We start from the raw sequence: 21,487 nt of genomic DNA on the forward strand, positions 1-21,487 counted from the left end.
ACCAAAACTACTGGGTAGGGTCCATACCCAACCAATTTGGAGGCAATCTAGCTACCTACGCTGGGTCCATACCCAAACCAATTTGGAGTTTACAAACCTATATGGAAGTTGGTTGGGCCCTGAGTTGATTCAATGATTTGTCAAAGAATGCGTGGGATTTAGAGGCACAAACAGATCGGTCATAGTTGGATGTCCAATCCAAGTCTGACATGTTATCTCTGAATTTGGATCCCTAAAGTGAGATTTGGGAATGCATTTAGGTTGGATTCTAATTTTATCAGATTATTTTCATATTCGGATCAGATTTTAAACAAGTATTTTAGGTCAGATCAAATCCGATCCAACTGCATTTTTTTTCACGTGAAAAGAGCTTTTTTTTATTCTTTTTTAAATCAAATCCAGTATTACTGCATACATTTTAGATTTGGACTCAACTCCACCTCATCAGATCTGATCCAGATCTGGATTAGGATTTGGATCAGCTATTTGCATTTTGAATTGGATTTGGATCTAACGTGATCCATTTGACCCCTAGTGAGAATACGTGAACCAGTGGGACCTAAGAGGCCTTAGCTGTATTGGGCATGTCATACCCCCAACCTCAATCAATGTGATTCTCCAAAGACGCACTTGTAAATGGATCCCTGAAAGACCCAGATAGGATCAGGGGTCCAATGGGTTAAGAATCCTACGTGTTCCAACCCAATATACATTTAAATGGATCTCTGAAAACCATGAATTGGATCAGGGCATAGTGGGCCTTGAATCCTACCTCACCTGCTTATGGAACTCATGAGAGAACATTTGTTCTCATTTTAATGAGCATGGAGGTGAATCCAGGTACGCTGTCTCTCGGTCCCTCTCTTCCTCTGTTTTCTCCCTCATCTTTCCCTCTCTATGCGTGCATCAGGGACTCGGGAGGCCAGCAGGGAGCCAACGACCGCTCCCTGCTATGATTTCCCTCTGAATTGCGATCGTCGGGAGGCTGACAGGGAGCCAACGAGCCTCCTTACGACACTCTATGCTGCCGAGAGACCAACAGGAGGGCGATGGCCCCCTATCGTGCCCCTTTTTCCTTTATGCCTCTCTCAAGTCGTCGAAATGAGCTCCAAGCTTTATTTCTGAAGGATTGTCCTTATGCATATTATGTCCATTATTTTGTGCATCGTTTGCAATTAACATTGGTTTTTGCAGCTAAGGATGTTCATGACATTTGACAATTTTTTTCTCAATTGGATAATGTTGTTAACATTATTACTTCTTCGCCCAAGCGTGTTGGTGAGTAGAAAGCTGCACATAAAAAAGAAATTGAGCATTTGTTAGAAATTGGGGAACGATCGATAGGAAGTGGGGCTAATCAGATTGGGAACTTGCATAGAGCTGGAGCTACTCGTTGGAGTTCTCATTATGAATTTGTAAAGAGCTTGATGAATATGTACGCTGCAACATGTAAAGTATTTGAGTGCCTAATTGAAAATTCTTCAAGTGCTAGATCTCAGGCTGAAGTTGATGGTGCATACACTTACATTACAAGTTTCGAATGTGTATTTGTCTTGCATTTGATGAATCAAATATTTGCAGTTACTGATATTCTATATCAGGCCCTTCAAAAGAAAAATCAAGATATCTTGACTGCTATGAGATTTGTCTACACTACAAAGACGGTGCTTTAAGCTTTGAGAGAAGATGGTTGGGAAGAACTCCTTCAAGAGGTAACATCATTTTTTCAACAAATGATATTTGCCTACCTGACTTCAGTGGTTCATATATGATTGATCGATCCCATGGTCGTGAGTATCTCTCAGTTGAGCATCACTATTATTTTGATGTTTTCAATAATGCTATAGATTTCTTGTTGGTGGAGTTAAATACTAGATTTAATGACACATTAGTCGAACTTCTTTCTCTCAGTGCGACATTGGATCCTAGAAACACATTTGAATCCTTTAATATGGCTGATATTTGCAAGTTTGTAGAGAAGTTCTATCCTCAAGATTTTACACCACAAGATATATTTTACTTGAAAGAAGAGTTACAACATTATCAGATTGATGTGGTTTCTGATCCTCGATTTCAAGTACCTACTATACCTTATTTGTATCAAAAGTTGGTTGCAAGTGAAAGGTCAAAAAGTTATGTCATGCTAACTAGATTATTTCGTCTTGTATTGACATTACCAGTTTCTACGACCACTACAGAACGAGCATTTTCAGTGATGGAGCATGTGAAGACGAAAATTCATAACAAAATGAATGACGGTTTTCTTGCTGACTGTATGACATTGCACATCGAAAGAGAATATACTATGACTTTAGTTATAGATTCTCTTATAGATGAATTTTATGTTGCGGGTAACCGTTGGGGTCCATTTTAGTTAGTACTTTTGTATTTTGATTTATTTTGTCATAAATAAAATTTATGCATTGTTATGAACTTCAAATTACCACACCAGTGTTATATATTGCCATTAGATAATGTTTAAGAACTTTCCGTTGAGGTTGAGAAAGACTACAACAAATAGTTTGATTTGTGCATATGAAATAGATATAGCCATTTTTTATTTTATCTCAATTTTTTTTCATGGCACTGCCCTCAAACCCTCGGTTATCACACCAAATTTTTTTTTGCTACACCCTTGTTTGCCCCCCCCCCCCCCCCCCCCCACACACACACACACACATGAATCCTAGCTGGGCCCCTGGTTGAACCGGTTGATCTATCTTTTTTAATTCAGAATATTACTAAAATTTAAAAGAAGTAAAAAAGGTTTCAGAAAAAAAATTGAAAAGGGGTCGGTTCAACCTCGATTCAGCTCGATTCGGGCCAATTTCAAAATATGGGCCAATTCGGCCCGGAAGTAAATCAACTGGGGGCTGATTCGTTTGGATTAGAACTATTCAGGCCAATTTGATTCGATTCTGATAACATTGGTTCCAATTTGATGCTGGCTGCCCGGTTCTAAAAGTTTTATGTCGATGTGATCGTACATACGTGAGTCTTTGTCTTTACATGTAATAGTGCAATTCATTGAAATTTCCTGCTTGAACATTATTACCACTGTTACTATGTATAAGAGGTGAATTAATAGCATAGTGACAATATTGCGAGATTCATGAAAATCTCGTGATAATATCACGAGAAATTGCCTGAAAGTTTAAAACGGCAAATTCTAGCAAGATTTTCAAAATATTGCCAGATTTATGAAAAAACATAAATACCATGATTTAAACACGATATTTATGTTTTAAATGGCTATTTATCATGAAAAAACCATGTATTTTTTATTTTAAATAATTTGCATTAATATTTTCTTATAAAACATATTTTTTTATATTTTTAATTTTTTTATTGTCGAGATTTTGCTGAAAATGCCAGATTTATGAAAAAAATTCAAATTCTTGAGAGTTTTTGAAAAACGAGATTTTGCCGTTTTTAAAGTTTGTCGATTAATACACAGCCACACTTGCCAGTTGCGACATTCCCAACCGTTGAGTTCAACGCATCATTTATGTTCCCTGGTTCTCATATCCACTTACTTCAAAGTTTCTACAGTAGGATAAAGACATGTCATTTTTAAGTTCTACCTTGCAAGGACACGGCTAAATTGACATAGGGACACGCTATTTTTGGAGGAAGGATCGGGTGCAATCACGTTGCACAAATGAAATGTTCCGCTGCATGATCACCGGCCATCTTCCTACAAACAGCCCATCAGAGTGGGGCCCAACAGCGAATGGATGGTGATAAGGTGCAGCGGCACACCCATTGCATATTTTTGTGTAACTTTCTATTATGGATTGTAATACAAGAGGATGCCTCAAAAAAATAAATAAATAAATAAATAAATATATATATATATATATATATATATAGATATAGGAGGAAGAATAAATTAGAGCATCCTTGTGACATAATTCTTGATGGATAAATAGGCTACCAATGAAGGTGTGAAACTAATGAGTAGAAATTAATTTTTTCTTCAAAAATTTTAAATTTTTTGATAGATTAAAAGTCAATGATGTTTCAAAGGGATTTTTGTTGGATATTTTGGATCGGGTCCAGCCGTAAGTAAGTGACCCTGTTTGACACAAGGACATTAGTGGGGAGGGAGTTAGGTGAATGTTAAAGGTCTACATTCAATACAGCATGTGAAGGGTCTTGCTCACCTTTGACTTGCTGGCCTGGGCTCATCGTGGGCATTGATAGGTTGAATAGAATGCCGAGCACCTGCGTCAATGCTCCTTTTGCCTGGATCAACTATGGCAGCTTCCGGTATTTTTTGTTTTCCATTTCGGTTTACACCAACAGTTTTCTTACCCCATGAGGGCAGTAAATGCTATCCCTTCTTTTGCATCACATCTATTCCTTTTTTTTAAGATATATTCATTCGTTCTTTTTATCCAAACTTTATCTCTTTCACAAATTTATAACATTGGTTGGTCCTCTATAATTTGAGTATGAACATGGTATAGACCACTTCAAGAAATCACAACTGAAGGAGCTTTTTCCTTTATCCATTCTCTAGATTTGCTTATCATAATTTACTCACTAGAAAACATGCTTTGAATGTTTTTTTTTAGTGTAAAGTTTTGATTCTACATAGATTACTGATTTTTAATTTTTTTTAAAAAGCTTAACATGAAAAAATTCTTCATGAAATGGATGTCCTCCCCTAAATAAACTATAGAGACGACATTTGTAGGGTTTTATTTGCGAAGCATGCAGTAGAATATCAAAAAACAACATGGTACATACCGAGTCTATACTACAATTAGGGAGGACAAAAGAATTACTCAAAATTTACATATCTAAATAAGGAGTCCCTAGTAGGGATGGCAGTGGACCGGGGGAAAGCGGGGCCCCACCCCGCCTCGCCCCGTTTGGACCGGGGATGAAGGGTATGAAACGGGGATGGAGGCGGGGACAAAGGTTAAAATCCATCCCCGTCTAGGGGTGGAGGCAGGGGTGGACGTGCACTTTTCCCCGCCCCGTCCCCGCCCCGACCACTTTTCCCCGCAATATCCCCGCCCCGCCCCGCCTCATCCCCGTTTGAACTGGGGATGGAGGACATGAAACGGGGATGAAGGCGGGGATGGAGGATAAAATCCATTCCCCGCCGGGGATGGAGGCGGGGGTGGAGGATAAAATCTTGAGGTGGGGCGGGGGTGGAGACCTTGTCCCCCGCCCCGCCCCGCCATACTGCCATCCCTAGTCCCTAGAATATGAGAACTACTGTGTGAACCATGATTTTCATGGAATTTTTGTTCTTTTATCTTAAATCTAACCATATGGATGTGATGTATATGCTTGGTTTGTTCTATAAAGACCAACTCTTGAATCATCCAATTAAGACACATAAACAAGATTTTTGAAGGCTTTAAAGTCAATGACTCATAATCTTCATAAATATTTAAGCATCTAAGTCATTTTTTCATAAAAAAATACACAATCCAATAGTTCTTTCTAGCAATTCACCTTGCCAAACATATCTACATCGTTGGATTTGAAAAAAAAAATAGTAGAAATGCCTAGTTCATACCATAGTTCTTATATCTTAGCTTCTCTCTAAATAAGAGCTAGTGTTTACGTTGATAATTCCACCATGACATATGGATCAACTTTCAACTGTCATATATATACTTTTTCTCTTTGACCCTTTTTGATAGACTTTTTAAACTTTTAGAAAAGTACTTTATAATTTAGCCATAATCCTAGCGACTAAGGTGCTTCTATGCTGCATAGAGATTGGATCTGAATGGTTCTGGATCCGTTTTGAAGTTTGGGCACTGTAAATGAATTGTATCCAGTAAAAAGAGGTCCATTGGATAATGTAAAGGTTCTCATAACAAACCGTAGTTTATGAATCTTACATTCCAAACATCAATGCATCAATCAGGACCACACAACCCCTCTAGTAATCTAATGTAATCTTAATCTGAATCTGAATTCTATAAAGTCTGAATCCAAATATGAACTGGGGGAAATGTAAGAAAACTGAATTTGGATCCAAATTTTATGTGGTAGAACTGGATCCAGTAAAAAAAATTGAAAACATGTTTTATATGTAAAATTTGCAAATGGATTGGATTTGAGATCATGTATGAATTCAATCCAAAAGCACACTTGGATTATAATTTGAGATCAGCATCCCAAAATAATATCAGATTTGGATCAGAGGTCCAACCAAACCCGATCCATCTGCACCATTTGGGAATCTGTGTATGTAGGCATCAAGGTAAGTAATAATGCTGGCCACAGATCTCGATCCATTGACCATGATGAAGGGGTGAGATTCAATGTTGGAGCCCCATTGTTGTGGGTCAACCACCCTCCTATGTCAACTCCAATCTACTAAAATAGCAAACCTCTGCCTCGAAACGGATGCACCCATTTGCAGTTATGGGTCTGTGTCCAATTGAATATTGGTATGTGGTTGAGATCATGTGCCGGATCCAGCACGTTGTTGCCTTGGGCCCAGACCGTAACAGCCACACAAAGCACGAGGCCAGATGTGCATGTTGGAGCACACCACCGTGCTGGATCCAGCACCATAACATAAGGTCATATACCAGAACAAGTAAAACATACACATGCTGACCATGTTAGAAAGGTAGTGGGTCAGGCCCTTGGTTGGATGGATCAAACCTTGTGCCACATGGGACTAGGGGTGTCAACGGGTCAGGTTTGGTTTGGACCCAGGTAGAACTAGACCCAAATCTCATTTGAGATTATGGTATCGGGACCCAACCCCAGTCAAATCGGACCCACCATAAGAGTAACCATACCCAGATCCTATAAGGACTACAAGAACCAAACTTGGACCATACCCAGATAAATAATATAAAAGTTAATATGCAATTTTATTCACAAAAAATTGCATCTCTAACATTAAGGAATTTCGATTTCATATTAAGATGCATACCTTTTATTCTCTAGTAGCAAGCTTATCCTAAAACTTTCAAAAATATAAAAGAGGCACAAAGTTTCATGATTCTGAAGCAAGCTTAACTATGGTGCACATGCTATTCATAACACGTTTGGTGATATGGATTTGAATTCATCAAGGTCCATATCTATCCTTATAGGCTTTGGAAATTGGGTCCACCTAAACAGAAGGGGGTTTATTGGCCTAGATTCATGCTGGATGCTGGATGCTGGATCCTGGATCCTCCATGGTTCATAGTAAGCCCCCAACAAAAGCAAGAGTTCCAAATTTTAGGATTTAGGAAGGGTAAAATCGTTATTTCGAAAAAAGGTGAAACACCTAAAAGGGTACTTGTGTCATTTAGAAAATGAGGTCTATTCCCGTCCACCAAACCACAATCAATGCATGGTTAAATATGTAACCAAAGGAAAATCATTTTGACAGGTTACCTTTCCTAAAGGACTCTTCCATGATGCACTTAAAAACTAATATAAAACTCTCTCTCTCTCTCTCTACAACGACGAAGCCTAACTAAGACTGACAAGAGCTGAAGACAAACCCACTCCAGTGCGGCTCCACTCATCCCTGTGTCATGCCCATCTTATATCTTATGGTGATTTTTTTTTTATCAAATCTGACTTTACAGATGGATGGATTCAACATGGTCGATTTAATAAGAATAGACACTTAAATAGTATATTTTTGACGAAAAAATACGATTTCAAATTATAATTTTTTGTATTTTGTCAACCGTTTATCTTTGAATCACCAAAAAAAAGTTCTAAACACAAGTCAGATTTTTGAAATTTAAATGTTGATTTTAACTAAATGTATGATGTAGATCACATATACTGAGCGGGATTTGATTAAAACAACTTTATCAATGAGATCCCAACGAAGAGTATGAAGATAGAGATGACTTTGGGGATGAGGGGAATATATTTAAACTCCATGATATAAAACGCCTCTCTCTCTCTCTCTCTCTCTCTCTCTCATGGGGGTAAAGGAGACTCTCTCTCTCCCTCTCTTTCCGAGTCATAGATGGAAAGAAGTCTCTCTCCAAATAGAATGACCAGGAACACGGACTCTCTCTCTCTCTCTCTCTCTCTCTCTCTCTCTCTGTATATATATATATATATATATATATATATATATGGTTACTTTCTCTCTAAGTCTCTCTTGGTACATAGAGAGAGAAAGTCACAAGACCAACAAAAACAACTCTCTCTCTCTTAATTTGGAGTGCATAGACTATACGATAAAAGAGTGAGAAATCACCCCCAGGCAGCAGCAGCAGCAGCAGCGGATGGATCAGGATCATAAGAATCCCACCTTCCTCGCACCTTCCAAGGTGAAGGGCCTCCGCTTCGGCGGCCAGCTCCTCATCAAGAACTTCACCGTCCGCCGAGCGACACTCCCGCAGCTCCTCCGCCTCCTCCCCTCCGCCACCACCACGGCCACAACCTCCCCCTTCGCCTCGACGGTGGCCTACCTCCCCACCAACTTCACCATCCTGGCCCACCACGCCCTCCACACCCTCACTCTCGGACTCGGCACCAACAAGACCAAGGTCGTCATCTTCGTGTTTGAGTCTCCGGCCCTCCGGTCCGCCGTCGACCGGTCCTGGCCCGCCGAGATCGCCCTCGGTGAGGTCAACCGCCGGCTGGTCCGTGGGCTCGGCGCTGGGCTCGAGGCGGCGAGATTCAAGTTCAGGAAGGGGTGCATCACCTTCTACGTCTACGCGGTTCGCCGGTCGGGCGGCAGCGGCGCTGGGGGGTTCTCGGGCGGATCGGGGGACGAGCTGAGGAGGGTGGTGCAGTCGGTGGCGTCGCTGAAGGACTTCTTTGACCACACGGCCATGCTGGCCATGCCTCACCAGAAGTCCATCGCCCACCACCACCACTCCCCGGTCCGGCTCGCCACCATGGCCCACTAGAAGAAATTTCACCCCTCTCTCTGACATTGTTTTATTTTGGTCTTATTTTCTGCCTCATTTCACCTCTCTCTCTCTCTCATATTTGTTTTATTTTGCCCTTTACCTTCTTCCCTTATTTCATCTCTCTCTCTCTCATATTTGTTTTATTTTGCCTTTACCTTCTTCCCTTATTTCGTCTCTCTCTCTCTCTCTCTTGATGGGTGTGATGATGTACAGGAGGGTTCATAGTTTCTTTGTTTGCTGTTTTATTTTATTTAGTGGGGACTAATTTTGTTCTCAGTTTTTTTTCCTAATTTGTGGTTATGTATTTTCTTGAGAAAAAATATTAAATGAGATTATAAAATGGTTTTCTTTTCTTTCTTTGTTTTCACTTTTTTCATTCCTATGAACATCAGGCATTGCCCAAGCTTGGCAATTTCTTTGGGAGCAAGGGGTGCCCTACGGGTTTACACTATCCAGACAGCAGCGACCTTAAGTATTGCAGACTAAGCCAGCACGACTAGGTCTTTGATTCCTAAAATGGTTTTTCAGGCCTTTATTGTAAAAAAGTGCCCTGGTATCCCATGTGGTATGCGGGGTCCTGTGTCAAGCTGTGGGGCAGCTGTTGTTCTGGTAGGGGTCCGCCTAACCCCAGCTTGCCTTTCAAAAATAAAAAAGTGCCCTCCATATCTGAGATGCACATACTCTTCAACTCATGCTAGGATGTCCACATATAGATGGATGTTTTGGCAGGTGATCAAGCTGCACAGAGTCTATTCAATCGCCAAATCTCGTCATCTTAAAAAAGTGATCTGCATGATGTTTTATGGATAGGAAAATAAACGGGTCGGATTTGGTTAGAATGTATGTGTTCCTGTATGCTTGCATAATCTGATATGGCCTAATCAGATTTGCAGTAGATTCAGATTCAGATGAAAAGAGACACTACGGAATCTTGATGCGATCAACTTCAATAGCTAATTGCATATACAGTTTATATATACTTAGATTCGGATGTTAGATGAGTTTGGATTCAGAACCAAATTTTGATGTAAAGCTCAAAACCACACCTGGATCAGGCTATTATTCAGCAGCTGTATTCTTTACTAAATCCAATTAAATGCATTTGGATTTTATTGAAAATCCGTTTCCTTTCTCTTTCCTAGACCTAGTAGTGTAGTTGTATGGAGGTGGGGAAACCTATTCAAAGTGAAATTTGACTAATAATATAAGGTACCCAGGTCATCACCTAACTTCATATCCTCATCCATATCTGTATCCCACCTTAGCTGGAAATCATAGGTATAAGCTGCACCTATAAATCTGACCCCACAAATGTATCTATGGTTTGATAGGGATCACACCTTAGGTTGTGTTCTTCTTTTTTTTTTTTTTACTTAAAGATCATTATCTTTTTTCAGTCATGAAATTTTGGTATAGTGTGGGCCATTGATTATTTTTTCAAGCTCTTGTTAAACCTAATAATACGCATGTCATAATCTCCTGATTCGAAACTCATTTTCTATTGAACAATGTCTCCAGGTCACATCTTTAAAGTTTAATATTCGACAAAAAAATTAAAAATTCATAGAAAATCATGGTTTCTACTAGATGGGTGTAGGTTTACATCATGCACACACATCTCTCTCTCTCTAGATAAAAGTGTCAGCAATGTGATGGTACCAGCACTAATTTTAAAATGGATTACATAGATTACAAATGATGCTCCTTCCAACACTGAATCCTAGATATTTTTTTCATAACAGAGTTGGGGAAATCAGAGCCTCCTCCTTTTTATAAAACAGCCTTTAGCCAACCCAAACAGGCTAGAGGGTTGTTCATACTACCACAGTTATTCAACCACCCTTATACCAGTGGGCGTTGAACTTGCAACCCCCCATCACATGGTGACTTGCACAAACTGCTCCTACCATATGATCGGAGCCCCTGTTGGTCACTGAATCCTAGAATTGATTGGAATTGCTTCAACGTCCAAGAATATGTACTACCCTATTGCTGACACTTTTATCAAACTTGTCTTAAATTATAAGGATTAGAGGAAAGTCACATTGCAGGAGGTAAAGCTAATATCATCAGAGCAAAATCAAAGAAATAATGTGATTAAGCACACCAAAGTAGAATTCTCTAGCAAAAATGATCATTTCTAATGCTGAAGAGTAGATTAAAACTCATAATGTGTGACAAACATTACCTATTTAGCTATTTTTCTTGTTTGTGATGCCACTTTTTTGCACTCTATGGGCAGCTATATTAGGAGCTCATTTGGCATGTGCCACTTGCAAATGTCACCAAATTGATGAGACATCACAAGTTCAAAATCTACGGGTGCTGCAAGGCTAAAGTGGATGTAATCCCTACTGGATAAGCAGGGACTTGGGATTTTTATACCAATATCTTTATGTTCAACCACAATAGGAAAACATTTTAAGATATATTATTGTTTGGTATAACTTACAGCATATTAAAAAAAGAATTCAAGCATATTCTGAATGTTTATAATCTTTCTTTTGAAGATAGCGTGATTGGTGATGCTTTTGTTCACACACAGAGAGAGAGAGAGAGAGAGAGAGAGAGAGAGAGAGAGAGAGATGATGAGGTATGGTGGAAAAAGGAGGATACCATTATGCAAAGTGGTGAAAAGGGGGCCCATCTCTTAGTTTCTTAGAACACTTTGTGGTCTAAAAAGGAAGGCGACAGAGGGGCCCCCCTTTGATCTTTTTCCTCATCAACTTTATGGCCCCCACTTGCTTTTCCCCAAGACAACAGTTCTGCACCAACATTCAGAGAAATTGAATGGGCTTTTGACTTACCCAACTTACAGAAAATGCCCGTGGTAATGGCCCTAAATTTTGCTGAGGACGCTTCTATAGGAAGCCAATTGCATGAATTGTCATAGTTCATGCCTCTGTCCAAACCAAGTCTTGAAATCTTGATAGGGGGCTTTAGGCCTGATTTTTAGGGTTACAAATGGGCCGTAAACGAGTGGAGCGAACCAAATAGAGAGTGTTCAAGCTTGGCTCATTTCTTGTGTCGAGCTGAGCCGAACTTGAGCTCATGAAAATCCTGAGATAAATGAGCCGAGCATGAACAGGCTTATTTTAAAAAATATATATTGTTTTAAAGTTGAAAGCAATAGGATTTGGACCCTAAACCTACTAAGACAAGCTCATTAGAACTCTTTTACAAAATAAATAATTGTTTCAAACCTGAAGTACTAGAATTTGAATTCTAAACTTATTGCTTGTGGGCCAAACACTTCAATCATCTTTATTTTATAATATATAATATATTTATTATTAATAAACGAACCTATGTGAACCAAGCTGAAATGAACATTGGTTGTTCATGCTTGAGCTTGTCAAGCCTATTTCACGAGTTTGAGTGAGCTCTTTATAAGCCGAACATGAGCCGACCCACAACCAGTCCTAGATCTAGGCATTTACTGAATGTAACCTAATAGAATTCAAATTTGGATTCAGAGTCAGATGAGCAAAGATAATGCGGAATCCGGGTCCATTTAGCTAATCAGATATGTTTTACATGAGATCAGGTCTGTAATTCATTAGATTTGGAGGCAAACTTGCATACCAAATCGGAATCTGATTGATGATCAGATAGTACCTGCTTTACTGAATCCGACTAACAGGTTTTGAATTTGGATATATATTTGGATACTTTTTTTTAATAGGCAAGCTGGAGTTAGGCTGACCCCCACCAGTTATACAATCATACCATTGAGATTTGAACTTGCAACGTCCCATCAGAAGGTGATGTGCCTACTGCTTTAATTGGTTGCTACTGTATTTTAAACGTGATGATTTAAAAATTAAAATTAAATATAATTTCGATGAAGTGCTAGCATTTAGTTGTGCCATTTAGTGAAAAATGCATTCCTTATGTATAAGAACGTTTTATTGGATCGCCATGTTCTCAGTTTAGATTTAGATGACTGTTTGCATTGATAAGTTATACAAAAATCTAATGATTTCAGGATTTGGCCAAGTCTAAGCAGGTCTACCTAGCCTGAGCTTGTTATCAGTCTACGTCACATGGACACAGACATGGATGCAGACTTGATACGAGTGACACATTAGGCAATTTTTTTGAGAATAAGGACATGAGGACACATTTTTTAATTTTATTAAAAATATTTCTTATATATTAATATATATAATTTTAAAAATATTGTTAAAAGTAATAAAATAATGTTAGATGTGCCATAATGTGTCACATGGTTGCCGACCAGATGTGAAACCCTAGCGTGTCCCTGTGATATATGTACAGGTAAATGCTAGATTCTCTCAGTCAAGTAGGGCTGGTAAATGAGCCAAATGAACCAAAAAGGGCATGTTCGGGCTCAAGTCATTTACCAGTTGACCAACCTCATGACTAGGCTCGTGCACATTTTTAGCCGAGCCGAACTCGAGCTCCGCTTGTGCCTGAATGATGCAAGCCGAACATGAAATTGTTCATGTAGAATAATCCATGTTAATTATTACATAAAATATATATAATGTTTATATATTACACTCAAAACTAAATGTATTATATATATATATATATATATTACACGTAATAGTTCATAATTTATATATATTTTCCATGCATCTTTCTCTTTATATGTATATTTTATGCATTCTTCTCTTTATATATTACACTAAAAATATATATTACACATAAAATATATACATATTTTATCTATACGAGGCTACGAGTCAATGAGGCAGACTTGACTTTGACCAAAGGCGACTAAGTCAATACTCAATAGGCTCGAGCCAGTCTTGTGTCTCTCTTGAGTGTTATAGAGTCAAATGAGCCCGTTACACACAGTCCAAGTCAACCATATTTTACATATAATAAGCTCTGCTAGGGTATAGGCTCAATCGATCGGTTCATCTCTTAGATGAGATGAAGATGAGGGCCTACTCTCTTATTAGCTGCCCCCATATCCAACTTTAGGAACCCACACCATTATTAAAAATCATAATTTTTTCAATGCAATAATGCACCTTTTGCTATATTAAAAATGGGTTTATATTTAATACAACCCGTTGCAGGTACAATCTAGTTGAAATTTAGCGATGCAAGTTGTTTCGACTCAATCTAACCTCGTAGATGTGCTCACCATACCCAATTTAGTGAGAAATGACCCTTGGATCATGTTTTTTTGAGTCAAGAAAAATCAGTACATTTACAATCATCCATTTTTGCATCGGCAAGAAAACCTATAGAGAGGTTGGATTCCGATGAATCAAAAGCCAGATCCCACTAAAAACGTGTAGATCACATCCATTGGGTCATTTGGACAAAAAAAACATAATAATATAGAAAAAAGTTTGATAAGTAGTTTGCACATGCAAACGATTGTAGTAAACTTTAACACATTAAAAGTAATTTGGTGCTAAACTGCATGCTAAATGGATTTTTGGGGCTATTTTCATATTATTTTTAAATTCTGATAGTATAGATGTGATCTATGTACTTGATTTTAGAGGGATCAGCTCTTGAAGCGTTTCGATTCCAACACATTGGTGGATTTTTATAAAGTTCGAAAAATCAACGGTCCAAAATCTTTGTAACTTTTCGAGGCTCCAAACATCATTTTTTTCATCAAAAACACATGATCCAGGTGTGGATTCTTAGTAAATCGACCATGCCCAACACATTTATGGGGGCCCTGCATAAAAAGCAATGGAGAAGCCCGAAAAACCCATTTAGCACACACTTTAGCACCAAATTGGTTTAGCACTGACCCATTATATATATATATATATATATATATATATATATATATATATATATATATATATATAGAGAGAGAGAGAGAGAGAGAGAGAGAGAGACTTCCCATGTAGGGTCGGCCAGTTGGTTAGAGCGAGCATCAGTAGGTCCAGAGGCCCGGACCTCATGACTTTGATTTACCCTAAGATCAAACCACTGACAAGTATGGAGCATCACTATGGGACCAATGTACTCCCCCGAGGTTTACTTGTTGCTCCAATCTTATGACAAAATAGGATTTAAGGAAATGAAGATCTCAAGCCTAGAGAGACGTTTTTAATATCGCTATCTTTAGAACTTCAATCGCCCCACTCCGGGAATTCCGAAGATGCGAAAAGGGGTTTGTTACGACTGAGTTTTTATGATACAACTAGGCTTGAACCTCAAGAGAGTCATTGCTTCGCAAGAACAGATGACATCTCCCACACTTGAACTCTGCAAGCCAAATCGGGAAAAAAGAAAAGAAAAAAACTAGAGAGTAAAAAATCTGGATTCCTCAAAAGACGAAAAATGAAGAGATTTATAGACTTTTAGAAATGCCAAAATATTTTGCGATAAATGAGATTAATGCCCATAAATTTGATGGTTTGAAATTAGGATGAAAAGGTCCCTGACAGTCACCTGCCTTTGATTGTTGATTAAAGGCCTTCAAAATCATTAAATAGGCACAATGCACCATAATCTCTATATAAATGCATTTTAAAGCCTTTCAAACGGCCAAACAACTCGAAAACAAAAAAAATTAAAATGGACCTTTGCACCTCATATGCACCTCGCATCGTTGCGAGCGTGCGAAGTGCAAATTGCGCCATCATTGCGCCCTTGCGCACAAACGCGCGTGTACACGTCCATTCCTGCACGATACGCAACAACGTCTGCAAACCACCTTAAGACACCAGAAAAACTTATCTCTCTTAGATATGAGACTAAACATTTTCAAATCACTTTTGGTGGGAAACAATAAATCACCAAGACTTTACAATTAAGTTATATTTTAAATTTTTTTATCTAACAATCCCCCAATAGTTTTAAAATGTACTTGGCTTGCATAGAAACTTATGCATCGGTGAGAGTGTCTGCATGACTTGAAACCCCACTTATTGAAAAAAACCTAAATTAACCAAGGTGTTAAGTGGACTTACCTTGAACTTAGCTCCTTATATTGTTAACGAATTTTCAATCATACATAGGTTTTCAAAAGTTCAATTGTGTGAATTTCATGTTGGCACATTTTGAGCATTGTGCTTCCCTGGATTCATGAGTGTTCTAGAGAATTGTCAATTCTCATAAGAAGTGGCTCACACTTCTACACTCATATGGGTGAGTTTGTTTAGGTGTACTGTAACACGCACCCTAGCCTTAAGGCCTACAAACTCATTAAGAGCTATTAGCTCAACCCTCACATTAGTTACAGCTCATGAGCACACATCAATAATGGGCTTACATAAATATGCTCAATATTTGTCATTCACCAATTTGTTTCTCATTGAACCTAGGCATGTGGGATCTCCAACGCTTTAGGTTGGGTATCCTTAGGTGATGACTTAATTGACTTAATTCTCATTCCTCTCGATGTTTTACTGATGACATCTCTCGAAAGACCTTTCGTAAATGGGTCTGCCAAGTTTTGACATAACTTCACATATTTCAATGATATAATATTGTCATCAATCATTTGTCTTATAAAACTGTCTTAGACTAATATGTCTAGACTTTCCATTGTATTTCATATTACCTGCTTTACATATACCTGATTGGCTATCACAAAACATTGAAATAGCAGGTATAGGCTTCTCACCTAGTGAAATATCCACTAGCATATTCTTAAGCCATTCAACTTCTCTACAAGCAGATGCCAAAGCAATAAACTCAGATTCCATTATAGAATGAGTTATACAGGTATGTTTCTTAGACTCCCATGCAGCTACTCTTCCACCAAGGGTAAAAACACAACCACTCGTAGACTTGAAATCTTCAAAATCAATATTCTAACTTGCATCACTATAACCTTCAATAATAACAGAAAACTCGGTATAGTGGATTCTGTAATCTAAAGTATAATTAAGATATCTAAGAATCTTGTTCACTGCATTTCAATGTTGATGACCAGGATTATTAGTATATCTACACACCTTACTCATTGCACACACTATATCATGCCTTGTGCAATTCATTGTATACATAAGACTACCTACAACACTGGTGTATTTTAATTGTTGAACACTTGCACCAATATTAGGAGTCAATTTCATATTTGGATCATATGGCGTGCATGTCGGTGAACTATAAATATATCCATACTTTGTAAGATTTTTCTCAATATAATATGATTGACATAATGCAATGCCATTAGTATTTCCTACAATTTTGATTCCTAAAATAACATCTGCAACACCCAAATCTTTTATATAAAACATGAAAGATAAAAATCTTTTTGTTTAATTTATGCATTCACTATTGGAACCCAAAATAAGCATATCATTAACATATAAACATATAATAACAATTGAGTTATAATCTACTTTACTGTAGACACACTTATCAGCATCATATATTTTAAAACGATTATTTATCAGAGAACTATCAATTTTTTTATGCCATTGCTTAGGAGCTTGCTTTAATCCATATAAGGATTTCTCAAGTTTGCAAACTTTGCGCTCTTACCCTAGCACTACAAATCCCTCAGGTTGCTCCACATATATCTCTTCATCTAATTCTCCATTCAAAAATGTTGTTTTTACGTCCATTTGATGGATTTGAAGCTTATATATAGCAATCATGGCAATCATATTTTTAATAGTAGAAATCCTGGTTAAGGGGGCAAAAGTATCAAAATAATCAATACCTTCTTTTTGTTTAAATTCTTTTGCAGCCAAACGAGCTTTAAATTTATCGATTGTACCATCAACTTTTAATTTCTTTTCGAAAATCCATTTGCAGCCATTAGTTTTGCAATCAACAGGTAAATCTACTATTTTTCAAATATTATTAGACATAATTGATTCAATTTCATCATTTATAGCCTTTCTCCAAAAAGTAGCATCTTGAGAAGACACCGCCTCTCGAAAAGACACATGATCATTCTCAATTAGAAAGGTATAAAAGTTAGAACCAAAATTAGTTGATTTTCTAATGTGTTTACTGTGTCTAACTTTAGTTTCTGATTCAGCAGCACAATAATTAGAATATTAAATCATGTCATTAACAAGATGTTCATCTATTATAATACGACTGCCATCAAGAAAAGAATCAAATGCATTTTTATATTCTATGAAAGATGCATCTCTAGATTCAACAATAACATCATTAACAGTGTCCAGAAATCTATATGCTTTACTATGTTCAGCATATCCAACAAATGCATATTTAAATGTTTTAGGTCCAACCTTCTTTCTTTTATTTTCTGAAATTTTAACATATGTTAAACAACCCCAAACAAGAAAATAACTAAGATTAGGTTTTTTACCAAAACACAATTAAAAAAGGTGATCTTTCAGATTTGGAATAAGGAACTCGGTTAAGAATATAACAAGCAAAAAGTATAGCCTCTCCCCATAAGTTGGAATGCAAACATGTATTAAGAAGCATATCATTCATCATTTCTACAAGTGTTCTGTTTTTTCTTTCTGTTGCTCCATTTGGTTCAGGAGTTTTATGAGCAGATGTTTGATGAATAATATCATTATCTCTACAGAATTTATCAAATTCTCTACCTAAGTATTTACCTCCTCTATCTGTTTTTAAATATACAATCTTTGTTTTAAACCTATTTTGTACTTCAGCAAGATAAAAAAGAAATTTTGAAAATGCTTCAGATTTATGTTTCATCAAATAAACATAACCGAATTTTGAGTAATCATTAATAAAGGTAATAAAGTACATATTGTTGACACGACTCAAAACATTATCCATCGTATACACATCAGAATGCATTAATTCAAGCAATTTATAATTCTTTTCTACACTAGAAAACATGAGTTTAGTTAGCTTGGTTTGAATGCATGTCTCACACTTATGATTATATTCTATTCTAACACGATAAGGAAGAAGATCAAAGTTATTCATATTATGAATGCAACAAAAATTTATATGTCCTAATCGTGAATGCCAAAAAAAATAAGAGTCAACCATATAAACAAAAGTAATAACTTCATTTATGCTCATCTTAAACATACCACCAGTGACAAACCCTTTTTCTACAAAGATTTTCTCTTTGGTCACAGTTACAATCTCAGACTCAATAACAATCTTAAAACCATTTCGTGACAGTAGATCTGCAGAGATTAAATTTTTTCAAACTTCTGGAGCATAGTAGTCATTCTCAAGTGTTAGGACTTTCCTGGAGGTGAACTTAATTTTCACACTCCCTTTTCCCAGCACTTTAGTTGAGGAAGAGTTTCCCATAAAGAGATTACATCCCTCCCCCACTACTTCATACGACTTGAACAAGTTCATGTCGTTTGTCATATGAACAATGCTTTCAGTATCCAGGTACCGGTCCTTATTTGCAGCCACCATGAAGGTTTCAGATATTGCAGCAATAAGCCTCTCCTCTGATTCATTTAGCTTAGGACTAGTCCTCTTCCTTTCTCTGCATTCTCTAGCAAAATAGTCAAACTTGCCACAAACATAGCAATTGATTTTCTTTTTATCAGTTGGCTTTTTTCCTTTCACGATTTTCTTTTTTATTTTTTGGCTTTTCATGATTTTGTCATCCTTGTTACTAACAAAATTCACTTTAGAATAACCCACTTTAGGACTCTAATTCTTTTTGTCACAAAGACGAGTCTTCTCCTCAATTCGGATGTCCTTAAGAAGACCATTTAAAGTAATTTTCTCATTTTTATGTTTTAGGTGATTCCTATATTCTTTCCAGGAATCTGGTAGTTTCCTAATGATGACAGCAACTTGGAAGTCATAATCAAGATACATACCTTCTCTTTTGATCTTATAGGTCAATATTTGCATCTCATAAATTTGAGTAAGTATAGGCTTATCATCAATAATAAAAAAATTAACATATTGATCTACGATAAACCTTTTGTTACCAACATCTTCTGCATTATACTTGATCTCAAGAGTATTTCACAACTCTCTAGCTGACTCCAATGGAGAATACAATTCAAAGAGAGAATCAGCTAAAGTGTTCAAGATATGCCCTTTGCATCGGTAGTTGTCAGTATGCCACTTCTCTCGCTCTTTCTTTTGTCTCAACTTCTCCAGGAACAACAGTAGGACATGCCTTTTTTAGGACATAGTCGATATACAGCTCAAACAACAAGAAAGAAACCTTTGATTGTCACCGCTTGAAGTTTAACCCATCAAATCGATCGAATTTTTCAAGGCCATGGCTAAGCAGATTGATAGAGTTGGATGTTGAACCAGAGGCCATTTTGAAGTTCTAAAATTATTGCTCTAATCTTGTGACAAAATATGATTTAAGGAAATGGAGATCTCAAGCCTAGAGGCACGTTCTTAAGATCGCTATCTTTAGAACTTCAATCGCCCCACTTCAAGAATTCCGAAGATGCGAAAATGGGTTTGTTACGACTGAGTTTCCAGGATACAACTAGGCTTGAACCTCAAGAGAGTCACTGCTTCGCAAGAAGCAGATGACCTCTCACACACTTGAACTCTACAAGCCAAATTGGGAAGAAAAAAAAGAGAAAAATTGGAGAGTCAAAAATTCAGATTCCTCAAAAGATGAAAAATGAAGAGATTTATAGACTTTTAGAAAGGTCAAAACATTTTGTGATAAATGAGATTAATGGCCATAAATATGATGGTTTAAAATTAAGACGAAAAAGGTCCCTGAACGGTCACCCACCTTTGACTATTGATTAAAGGCCTTCAAAATCGTCCAACAGGCACAATGCATCATAATCTCTATATAAATGTATTTTAAAGCCTTTCAAACGGTCAGACAGCTCGAAAACCGGAAAAGCCAAGACGGATCTTTACACCTTATATGCACCTCATGAAGTGCAAAGTGCGTCTCAAGCGCCCTTGCGCGTCCATTCCTGCACAATGCGCAACAACGTTCGCAAGCCACCTTAAGACACAAGGATTACCAAAGTAAAGAATAGAGAACCAACCCTCTATTTAAACCACCAGAAAAACTTCTTTCTTAGATATGAGACTAAATATTTTCAAAGCACTTTTGGTGGGAAACAATAAATTACCAAGACTTTACAATTAAGTTATATTTAAAGAAAAAAATCTAACATTACCACCATAGGGTAGGGCCAATTAAGGCCCCCAACCAGATTGGTTCCTCATCATAGAAAAATGTATATGTAGAGAAATTGCAGGTGAAATAGAGCTTTTCTACAAATATTCTGTACTACAAATCGTATTTCAACCATTTCACTTAAACTAGAGTTGGGTGCTGATAAAGTGGAACCTCAAAAGAAAAACAAAAACTCTAGTATGTTGAACCAAGGAACTGGTACAGGTCAGGATCAGGTCATACCCAACCAATCGACACCCCTAGTCCTGAGTCACCTAAGCAGATTTCTCATGTTGCTTCTAATTCCTTGCCTCCCATAATGTTGGTGCCCTAGAGAGAGTAAGTAACTAGTTTATTTACTAGTGAACGAGCATGGGGTTTGGTCTGGTCAAGGCCTCTCTTGCATTGAGCTCAGGAGGTTCTTGTTTGCTGTTTTTCTTATCTGATGAGGTGATTCCTCAACTCCAGATCAGTGTATTTATCATATTCTTATTATATTTCTAATTAAACTTTTCTTTTTTCCAAAAAAAAAGTTAATTGCAAATATTTAACATCATGATATGTTAAACATATTTTAATGCTCCTCCAGTTGATAAAGGTTACTTGAAGTCTTGAA

At 37.3% G+C, this 21,487-nt stretch overlaps 1 protein-coding gene across 1 annotated transcript; it reads left to right on the plus strand.

Moving 5' to 3' along the window:
* Nucleotides 1-8,231: 8,231 nt before the first annotated feature.
* On the plus strand, nucleotides 8,232-8,978 carry LOC149823313 (uncharacterized). The gene has a single exon (XM_090019921.1). The coding sequence runs from the start codon at nucleotides 8,232-8,234 to the stop codon at nucleotides 8,859-8,861; it is 630 nt and encodes a 209-aa protein (XP_089876047.1). The 3' UTR covers nucleotides 8,862-8,978.
* The last annotated feature ends 12,509 nt before the right edge of the window (nucleotides 8,979-21,487 follow it).

This window comes from Nuphar pumila, chromosome 10 (assembly GCF_984573655.1).
Source record: "Nuphar pumila chromosome 10, dmNupPumi1.hap1.1, whole genome shotgun sequence".
Classification (NCBI taxonomy): Eukaryota; Viridiplantae; Streptophyta; class Magnoliopsida; order Nymphaeales; family Nymphaeaceae; genus Nuphar; species Nuphar pumila.